This window comes from Coffea eugenioides, chromosome 1, assembly GCF_003713205.1.
Source record: "Coffea eugenioides isolate CCC68of chromosome 1, Ceug_1.0, whole genome shotgun sequence".
Lineage (NCBI taxonomy): Eukaryota > Viridiplantae > Streptophyta > Magnoliopsida > Gentianales > Rubiaceae > Coffea > Coffea eugenioides.
Window position 1 is genome coordinate 32039604 of NC_040035.1, and position 11119 is coordinate 32050722.

The window sequence follows — 11119 nt, forward strand, 5'->3', positions numbered from 1 at the left end:
CAAGTTTTGAGATTCTTTTTAATGATGGCCCTGAGTAAAGTAGACAAAGTGAGATTAACGACCTCAGTTTGGCCATCGGTCTGGGGGTGGCTGGATGTAGAAAATAGCAACTTAGTCCCCAACTTCCCCCACAATGTTTTCCAAAAGTAAGAGAGAAACTTGACATCTCTATCAGACACAATTATTCTAGGCACTCCATGCAAACGGACAACTTCCTTAAAAAAAAGATCAGCTATGTGAGTAGCATCGTCCGTCTTATGACATGGAATGAAATGGGCCATTTTAGAAAATCGGTCAACAATGACAAAAATACTATCATGACCGCTTTTACTCCTAGGCAGATCAAGCACAAAGTCCATCGAAATGTCAACCCATGGTTCAGAAGGGATAGGTAGAGATGTGTACAAACTAAAGGGTTGGAGCTTGGACTTGGCACGGTGACAGGTGATGCAGCGTGACACCACTCGCTCCACGTCTCGCCTCATGCGTGGCTAATAGAAGTGTTCCTGTAAAGCACTCAAATTCTTGGTGACACCAAAGTGTCCCATCAAACCACCTCCGCGAGTCTCACGGGTTAGTAACTCACGAATAGAACATGATGAAATGCATTATTTATCATGACAATACAGAAATCCATCATGGATGAAGAACTTACCCTGACCCGACTTAACACAAGATGCATAGATAGCAGAAAAATCCGAGTCGGTATCATAAAGATCCTTGATAAGATCAAATCCAAGGAGTTTAGCGTCAAGTAAAGCAGTCAAGGCATACCTCCTGGACAGTGCATCGGCAACGACATTGGTCTTGCCATCTTTGTATTTGATCACGTAGGGGAAGGACTCCACAAAATTGACCCACCGGACGTGTCTCTTATTCAACTTTTGTTGAGACTTGAGGTGCTTTAATGCCTCGTGGTCAGTGTGGATTGACGAATTCCTTAGGCCACAAGTAGTGCTGCCATGTCTCCAGTGCACGAATCAAAGGATAGAGCTCCTTGTCGTAGGTGAAGTAGTTCAAGATGGCACCATTTAACTTCTTGCTAAAGTACGCGATCGGCCTTCCCTCTTGGATCAGCACGGCTCCAATTCCTACACCAAAAGCATCGCACTCAACCTCAAAAGCTTTATCAAAACTAGGTAAGGATAATAAGGGTGCGTGTGTGAGCTTGTGTTTAAGGAGTTGGAACGCCTTCCCCTGAGCTCCCCCCCATTCGAACTTCATATCCTTCTTGATAATGGTGGTAAGAGGGGCAGCTATAGTGCTGAAATCCTTCACGAACCGGCGATAGAAGCTCGCAAGGCCGTGGAAACTCCGAACTTCACTCATGGTCTTGGGTACGGGCCACTCATTGATGGCTTGGACCTTGCTCTCGTCCACTCTAATGCCTTGTGCACTAACCTTGTAACCAATGAGAACAAGCTCATTAGTGCAGAAAATACATTTGCCAAGATTGGCAAATAACCTCTCCCAGCGCAAGACCTCAAGGACAGCTCGTACATGTGCTACATGTTCCTCAGGACTCTTGCTGTAGATCAGAATGTCGTCAAAATAAACAACAACAAATTTACCTAAAAAAGGACGAAGCACATGATTCATAAGGTGCATAAATGTACTCGGAGCGTTAGTCAAACCAAACGGCATAAGTAACCACTCATACAGACCATACTTAATCTTGAAGGCCGTCTTCCACTCGTCCCCTTCCTTCATTCGAATTTGATGGTAGCCACTCTTAAGATCGATCTTGGTGAATATGACTGCACCATACAATTCGTCAAACAAATCATCTAAACGAGGTATAGGGTGACGATACTTAACTGTGATAGTGTTGACAGCGCGACAGTCCATACACATCCTCCAAGTGCCCTCTTTCTTTGGAACGAGGATGACAGGAACTGCATATGGGCTCATGCTCTCTTGAGCCCAACCTTTCTCTAAGAGCTCGTCCACTTATCTCTGGATCTCCTTAGTCTCTTCATGACCCATCTTGTAGGTCGGTCTGTTCCATAAGGATGCTCCAGGGACGAAATCTATCTGGTGCTCGATCCCTCTGAGTGGGGGTAGTCTACTTGGGATCTCGTCCGGGAAAACATCCTCAAATTCCTGCAACAACGAAGAGATTTCAGGAGGTAAGTCAGTGAGTGCCTCATGAGAGAGTAGAATCACTTCCTTGCAGTATAAGACAAAAACAACTTGCTTGGATAAAAGTAACTTGCGAACTTCCCTGTTCTTTGCAAGCAAGCTTGGATGCTTGTCCATTCGCCCAGAAGTACTAGGTGTGGATGTCTTCACGGCTGGTGCTTTAATGGTCGCTTTAGAGTAGTTGGATTTCTTGGCCAACTCTCGCTCATGCTCCTGTTGTAACCACAGTTGGTTTTCATGCACCTGCTGGGGTGTGAGGAGGCACCAATGTCATCTTCTTGTTATGGTGCAAGAAGGAATACTTGTTGGTGAAGCCATCATGCGTAGTCTTCTTGTCATATTGCCATGGCCGTCCCAACAAAATGTGAGACGCTTGCATGGGAATGACGTCGCAAAGAACCTCGTCCTCATACTTCCCGATCCGGAAAGGTACCACCACTTGTTTGGTGACTTTGATATCGCCACTCTCGTTGAGCCATTGCAAGCGGTATGGACTAGGGTGCCTCAACGTGGGCAAGGAAAGATGACCCACCATAAGAGTACTTGCCACTTTGGTACAACTACCCGCGTCAATGATGAGACTACATACTCTTCCCTTGACTTGACATCGCGTGTAGAAGATGTTGTCACGTTGGGCCCCATCCACCTTCTTGACTTGGGTTGCAAGTGATGTGCGACGGATCTAGATGAACACCAAGTTGAGTGGGTTTGCGGAACTTTGACCCTTCTAGAATCACGAGCCACGAACTAAGGATAATCCTTAACCCAAGACTAGCAAATTTAGTGAACCAAAAGTATAGATAGAAGAACGCCACAATCAAGGAGACTACTTGATTGATAAGTTCGATGAACAGCTTGAGATTAATTCTCAAGTATTCAAAGGAAATTCTCTTGAGGCAAGAGAGAGTGAATAAACTCACGAATATTTTATAAAATCTGAATTGTCTTTAATGAATGAAAACCTAGGCTATATATAGCCTTACAGGACTCAAACCCTAGAATGTCCAATGGACGACCTTGCCCTTCATTTAGGGTGAAAATATCTAACTACTAATGGACTAAAATTAAGACTCTAAATTCGGCCAAAGTGAAGGATAAATTGACCGAAATTATTAATGCTAACAAACAACTAATAATGGTAATTAAAACCCTAATTAGCAAGCTAGTACGCCATGAACTAGTCTTCATTTGGCTCTTCCATTTGAAGGAAAGTGTAGAGAGTAGTTTCTCCATTATGTAATCCTTCAATGGTCCTCAAGTCATCACCAACTCGTTCTTGAATCGTGCAAACAAGAGCTTGAAGTGAATCTTGAATTCTCCTAGCACGCGCTCTTGTAATTGGACCACTGGGTATTTGCATGACCTGAGCACTAGAAGTTTGAGCAGCCATGAGCCCCTCCTCATTAGTCCCCTCCTCTTGAAGGAGATTTGTCCTCAAATCAAACTCATCGTCTGCATGAAAAGGACTCAAGTCAGATACATTAAAAGTAGCATGTACCCCATACTCACCTGGAAGTTCAAGTTTGTAGGCATTGTCATTTATACGCTCCAGGACTTGGAATGGACCATCTCCCCGTGGAAGTAGCTTACTACGTCGTTTGACTGGGAACCTCTCTTTGCGCATGTGTATCCATACCCAATCGCCAGGCTCAAAGACCATCTTGCGGCGCCCCTTGTTGGCACTTTGGATGTATTGAAGTGTACGCTTCTCGATGTTGGCCCACACCTTAGTGTGTAACTCACGTACATATGCCGCCTTGGTCTTACCATCCAAGTTAACTCTCTCATGAACAGGTAAAGGAGTTAAATCCAAAGGTGTGAGAGGGTTAAAACCATACACAATTTCAAACGGTGAATAACGTGTAGCAGAATGGACAGTGCGATTGTATGCAAATTCCACATGTGGTAAGCAATCTTCCCAAGATTTAATGTTCTTTTTAATAACTGCACGCAATAGGGTAGATAAAGTCCTATTAACCACTTCGGTTTGACCATCAGTTTGTGGGTGGATAGAAGTAGAAAATAGCAATTTAGTACCTAGTTTACACCACAAAGTTTTCCAAAAATAGCTAAGGAATTTGGCGTCCCTATCAGAAACAATGGTGCGTGGCATGCCATGTAATCGAACTATCTCACGAAAGAATAAATCTGCAACATGCTTAGTATCATCTGTTTTAAGACAAGGAATAAAATGGGCCATTTTGGAGAAACGGTCAACTACCACATAGATTGAATCATGTCCTTTTCTAGTCCTAGGCAGTCCAAGCACAAAATCCATTGACAGATCAACCCATGGTTCATGTGGAATTGGCAAAGGCGTATAGAGACCATAAGGGTGTACCTTTGATTTTGCTTGGTGACAAGTCACGCACCTCTCAATGTGGCGTTCCACGTCACTCCTCATGCGTGGCCAGAAGAAATGTTCTTGGAGAATCATTAAGGTCTTGGCAATGCCGAAATGCCCCATTAGTCCTCCTCCATGAGATTCTCTTACTAAGAGTGTGCGCATGGAGCTCTTGGGAATGCAAAGCTTGTCCTTGTAGTATAAGAACCCCTGAGAGATGAAATAATGCTCACGAGAGTGTCGTGGCAAGGAGGAAAAAATCTCACCAAAATCTGAGTCAGTTGCATAAAGTTCTTTAAGGAATTCAAAACCAAGCAACTTAGCGTCTAATGTAGTGATAAGTGTGTGTCTGTCTTCGCGAGAGTGCATCAGCCACTACATTCCTTTTACCTGTCTTGTATTTGATCACAAAGGTAAAACTATCAATGAAGGTAATCCATCGTGCATGTCGCTTACTCAACTTGTCTTGGGACTTGATATGCTTGAGCGACTCATGATCTGTGTGAAAGACAAACTCACGAGGGCGAAGGTAATGTTGCCATGTTTGTAGAGCTCGCACTAAGGCCATCAGTTCCTTATCATATGTTGAGTATTTTAGAGCAGCTCCATTCAACTTCTCGCTAAAGTAGGCAACTGGGCGGCCCTCTTGAAGTAAGACAGCACCAATACCTATACCAGAAGCATCACACTCTACTTCAAAAGCTTTGTCAAAATTAGGTAAACTAAGAACAGGTGCATGTGTGAGCTTGTGCTTAAGTAATTGGAAAGACTTAGCTTGTTCCTCTCCCCAATGAAATTGCACATCTTTCTTGACAATTGACGTAAGTGGGGCAGCAATTGTGCTAAAATCCTTGACAAAACGCCTATAGAAGCTAGCCATGGAAACTTCTCACCTCACTTACAGTGGTAGGGGTTGGCCATTCACTAATAGCCTTCACCTTGTCTTGATCAACATGAATTCCCTGCTCACTTACAACATAACCTAGGAAAACCAATTGATTTGTGCCAAAGGTACACTTCTTAAGGTTAGCGTAGAGGCTCGCCTTGCGAAGTGCATCTAGGACCATTTGTAAATGCACAACATGCTCATCTAGACTCTTACTATAGATCAAAATGTCATCAAAGTAAACGACCACAAATTTACCAATGAAAGAACGTAAAACATGATTCATGAGTCTCATAAAAGTACTTGGTGCATTGGTTAACCCAAAAGGCATGACCAGCCACTCAAAAAGTCCATGTTTTGTCTTAAATGCAGTTTTCCATTCATCTCCTTCTTTCATGCGAATTTGATGGTAACCACTTTTCAAATCAATCTTAGTAAAAATGATTGCACCATGTAATTCATCAAACATGTCATCCAAACGAGGTATGGGATGGCGGTACTTTACCGTGATGGCATTAATTGCCCTACAGTCAGTGCACATTCTCCATCCTCCATCTTTCTTTGGAACAAGTAGAACTGGTACAGCACAAGGGCTTAGACTCTCTTTAATCCAACCCTTACTAAGCAACTCCTCCACTTGTCGTTGTTGCTCCTTGGTTTCCTCAGGATTGGTCCTATATGGTGCCTTGTTTGGAAGGAAAGATCCAGGAATGAAATCAATTTGATGTTCAATTCCCCTTAATGGAGGCAATCCATTAGGTATATCCTCAGGAAAGACGTCTTGATACTCCTGTAAGAGATTAGTAATAATACTAGGCAAAGAAGCATCAAGAGCATTAGTGAGTAAGGATTCCTTGCCAAATAAAATAAATAAAACCTGATTAGAATGCAAGGCCTGTCTCACATCTTTCACCTTGGCAAGCATGCTGGGTTTTCTCTCTTGTGTGGGCTCTAAGGCCGAATGAGAGTGATCCAACTTGCTTGAAGAAGGGTCGGCCGTCACTAATTTCTTAGTTTTGGCGTTGTCCTTCTTGGTGGTAGTATGCAAGTCATACTCTTTTTGTAGACTAACTTGATCCTCATGCACTTGTTGAGGTGTAAGAGGTGCAAGTGTAATCTTTTTACAATTATGTATGAAAGAGTATTTGTTCAAGAAACCATCAAAAGTGACTCTTTTGTCAAATTGCCAAGGACGCCCTAAGAGTATATGTGCAGCTTGCATTGGTACTACATCACACATAACATCATCTTCATACCTACCAATGCGAAAAGTAACCAAAACTTGTTTATGAACACGTACCTCTCCACTGTTGTTTAACCACTGAAGCTTGTAGGGACGGGGGTGCTCACTAGTTGGCAAGTTTAGTTTCTCCACCATCAATGCACTAGCAACATTAGTGCAACTTTCGGGGTCAATCACCAAGCTGCATACCTTGTTGGTCACATGGCACCTAGTGTAAAAGATGTTGTCACGTTGAAGCTCATCTTTACTAGCTTGAGTAGCTAGTGCCCTTCTTGCTACCAATCCAACATTGTCTTGAGTTGGAACTTCCTCTATCTCATCTTCCTCTTCAACCAAGGAAGGCATGTCTTTGTAATCCTCCTCTTCATCATCAGAGACAATGTCTCCATTTGGTAGGACAAGCATGGTCCTTGGGTTTGGACATTGACTTGCAATATGCCCAACTCCTTGACACCTCCAACATTTGGTGTCACGATTCCTAGGTTTTGAAGTTTCAATTGTTGGCTTGGAAACAACCTTGGAGTCGGTTTTGGTAAAAGGTGGCCGTGAGCTTGACCCTTGATCTTGCTTCGGCTTTGGAGTGGTCCAAGTATTCGAACCTCTCTCTTCCCTTCTAGGCTGGAATGGTCGAGTAAATGTGTGTGGATGAGGGTTGTAATTTCTGGTTGTACCCCTCCTCTTGAGCCTTTGCTCAATCTTGATAGCCTTCTCCACCATATCTTCTATCTCCACATAGTATTGAAGCTCCAGTTGATCGGCTATTTCAACCCTCAGACCATTGAGAAATCTTGCCATTGTAGCCTCTCTATCTTCTTGAATATCAGCTCTTAACATGGAGATTTCCATGTCCTTGTAGTAGTCCTCAACTGAGCGTTGACCGTGTGTCAAGGTTTGAAGTTTTTGGTACAAGTCTCTATGGTAGTGACTTGGTACAAATCGCTTCTTCATCAGTCTCTTGAGCTCAGTCCAAGTGGTTATAGGTGGATCTCCACACCTTCTCCTGCTTGTAACCACTTGTTCCCACCAAACTATGGCATAGTCGGTGAATTCTACTACGGCAAGTCTCAACTTTTGTGCATCGGTGTAGTCATTACAACCGAATACTAGCTCCACTCGACTCTCCCATTCAAGGTATGTATCCGGATCAGATTTGCCTTGGAAAGGAGGAATTTGCATCTTAATCCCCTTGATGGCATCACCGTTTGCTCTTGTGTGTCGCTTTGGTCTTCTTTACTCGTATGCCTCATGTTCCGAATCAGTGTTGGAGTCACTAGATTCCCCCAGGGTGGATTTTCCCCTAGATTTCCTAGAAGAAGCCCTAGACGAACTTAGTTGATCAATTTGCTCATGGATTGTTTCCAACCGTTGGTCAAATCTCCTATGTATTTCCTTCCACATATTATCCATTTTGAGTGATAACTGAGCAATGGTAAGTTCAGTTTCCTGAGACATGGTGAAACTTGCAAAACTTGACAAATTGTTAGGAGAAAATGCCTCACCTGCTCCCTTAAGTGTTTCACTCCTCTCGTGTTTTCACTCAAGTGCTTATGTCACTCTAATGATCTCACCAATTCACTGCTCAAACCACTTGTTTGTTTCCTTTGAAGAAATCAGAAATTTTCTCAAGGAAGTTCAATCAAACTTTAATCAAAATAGCTCCCAATTGTATCAAAAGAACAAGGAAACAAAAAGTAGAAATGGAAAGCTCAAGTAATGAATAAGGAATGGAAGAGGAAAGAATTGATGTACAAAGAAAAAAAGAAAGTCCAAGTACGATGATGGAGTTCCCAAGTGCTTTACTTAATTGCCCAATTGATTTTTGGAAACAAGTTAGGTGTTGGACTTATTTGGAAATTTCCTTAAAGTCGGCTAACCAAACAGAATTATTACCAAAATTTTTCCAGATTCCCTCTCCAAAAACCTTCCTAAAGTCGGCTATAACAAATCAGAATTGTTCCCAAAAAAAATTCCAGATTTCCTTCTCTTTTGAAACCTCCCAAAGTCGGCTGCAAAACAGAATTTGGTAGCTAAAAAAATTTCCAGATTTCTGCTCCTTTTAAACCTTCCAAAGTCGGCTGCAAAACAGAATTTGGTAGCTTCCTAACCGCTGAAAATTTCCAGATTTGTTACCTTATCAAATCAGAATAGCTTCCACGAAAAAAATTCCAGATTTCTTGTCTTCTTGAAGCCTTCAAAAAGTCGACTATCCCTCACTAAAATTTCCTCTCTCCAGTCGTCCTTAGCTTGCCAACAATTCGGCCTTTCTCCTTCAAGACGCAACGCACAATTCTGTTCTCTCTTCCTTAGACAAGGCCACGACAGTTTTGTTTCTTGTTTCAAGGAAATGGCTTCTCAAGACAACGAGAGTATTGTCACGCAAGAGTCCCCCAAGCGGCTTGCTCAAGAAATTCCCAAGAGATTTACTCCTAAACCAAGGAAGCCCCGTATGGATGCAAGAACGTACAAGAAACTTTGTATACGAAGGCAAGTGCAAGTTTTTAAGGCCCAAGATAATCAAGAACCTCAAGCAAGGGTTGTTCAAGTGATCAAGACGCAAGGTGTTCGAGACTTTCAAGAAGAGGTTGGACAGAATTTTTGAGTTTCTTTTCTTTTTTTTCTTTTTTTTTCCTGGTGTAGTTTCTGGTTTGGTTTGGAACAAGGAGTAACAAGACAGCTTGGTCAATAAAATTTCGGCTTCTTTCTTTGTTGCTTGCTACCCGAATGCCTTTTCTCTTTTCTTCATCTTTTTTTTTTTGACTCTAAAACACACAATTACTCGGCTGTTTTTGGGTAAAATTCCAGAATGTTAATGTCAAACCAATGTTCTCTTTCAATCCTCCAATAATGATCAAAACATGTATCAAAGTTTCAAGACTTCAAGATTAGTTTCAAGAAACTCAAGAAACCCTAGATTATTGTAGTCCCTCTTCAAGATTCCAACCCCAAACAAGTTTAACCACAAAAATCAGTTTAGGAAACTAATGAAAACAACTTGGTGGAATAAACTAAAGTTTGGACAGATTTGGCAAGAAACTTGCACCCAAGGAAACCCTAGTTGCAAGTGAAAACCCTAGCCGTCGCAGAAATTTTTTGTTTTTGTTTGATATTTAAACAGAATATGCAACGAACAAAACACGGCTACACTTGAAGGCAGGCTTCAAGACAGAATCACACAACAAGTAATGCACGAAGTGGACACGAAGCAAAAGAAATCAAAGAGTGACTCAACAAGACAACAAAGGCGGACAGAATTTTTTTTTTTTGTAATAACAATCGGACTTGACACAAAGGAAGACACGACCAGAATTGCAAAATAAAATTGACTAGAAAGCTTACGAACAAACTCAACGGGATATACTTGATGTCGTCGACTAGCTCTGGATACCAACTGATGTGAGACGGATCTAGACGAACACCAAGTTGGGATGATTGGCGGAACTTTGACCCTTCTAGAATCACGAGCCACGAACTAAGGAGATTCCTTAACCCACGACTAGCAAATTTAGTGAACCAAAAGTATGGATAGAAGAACGCCACAATCAAGGAGACTACTTGATTGATAAGTTCGATGAACAGCTTGAGATTAATTCTCAAGTATTCAAAGGAAATTCTCTTGAGGCAAGAGAGAGTGAATAAACTCACGAATATTTTATAAAATCTGAATTGTCTTTAATGAATGAAAACCTAGGCTATATATAGCCTTACAGGACTCAAACCCTAGAATGTCCAATGGACGACCTTGCCCTTCATTTAGGGTGAAAATATCTAACTACTAATGGACTAAAATTAAGACTCTAAATTCGGCCAAAGTGAAGGATAAATTGACCGAAATTATTAATGCTAACAAACAACTAATAATGGTAATTAAAACCCTAATTAGCAAGCTAGTACGCCATGAACTAGTCTTCATTTGGCTCTTCCATTTGAAGGAAAGTGTAGAGAGTAGTTTCTCCATTATGTAATCCTTCAATGGTCCTCAAGTCATCACCAACTCGTTCTTGAATCGTGCAAACAAGAGCTTGAAGTGAATCTTGAATTCTCCTAGCACGCGCTCTTGTAATTGGACCACTGGATATTTGCATGACCTGAGCACTAGAAGTTTGAGCAGCCATGAGCCCCTCCTCATTAGCAAGAGCCCGACGGGCTACAACACCCACTTGCTCAGTAGTGGCCTCAACCTCTACCTCGGAATCATCACCTTCATCAATCAATGGAGGCATCTCGGCGAACTCATCCTCGTCCTCAGATACGACATCTCCGCTCGGTAGGACAACCATGGTACGCCTATTGGGACATTGAGAAGCAATGTGCCCAAATCCTTAGCACTTGAAGCACTTGTCACGGCTTCGTGGCTTGAAGGAGTCGAATGGAGGCTTGGTGGTAGCCTTTGGGACCTGCTTGGTGGTAGTCTTCCACACTACGGCTTCCTTGGACTAATGTCTGGAGCCTCTGGTATAGGTCACGGTAGTAATGGCTGGGTACGAACCGTTTTCGCATAGTGGTT

At 42.4% G+C, this 11119-nt stretch overlaps 1 protein-coding gene across 1 annotated transcript; it reads right to left on the reverse strand.

The window, feature by feature from the left end:
• Positions 1-1950: 1950 nt before the first annotated feature.
• On the reverse strand, positions 1951-10892 carry LOC113770389. Its single transcript, XM_027314829.1, has 7 exons — positions 10701-10892; positions 6805-7800; positions 5380-5898; positions 4877-5294; positions 4605-4635; positions 3641-4016; positions 1951-2355 (listed from the first exon to the last, which is right to left on the reverse strand). Exons 1-7 carry the CDS (start codon positions 10890-10892, stop codon positions 1951-1953), a joined length of 2937 nt encoding a protein of 978 aa, XP_027170630.1.
• Positions 10893-11119: the final 227 nt, after the last annotated feature.

Excerpts from the sequence above, each read along its gene's own strand:
- LOC113770389 (XM_027314829.1), bottom strand. The coding sequence starts at position 10,892 with ATGGTTGTCCTACCGAGCGGAGATGTCGTATCTGAGGACGAGGATGAG. Across the intron at positions 4,636-4,876 it reads TGTGATCAAATACAAGACAG|TAAGAGAATCTCATGGAGGA; the intron begins GTAAAAGGAATG and ends GCACACTCTTAG. Across the intron at positions 2,356-3,640 it reads AACTTCCAGGTGAGTATGGG|GAGCATGAGCGAGAGTTGGC; the intron begins GTACATGCTACT and ends TGGTTACAACAG.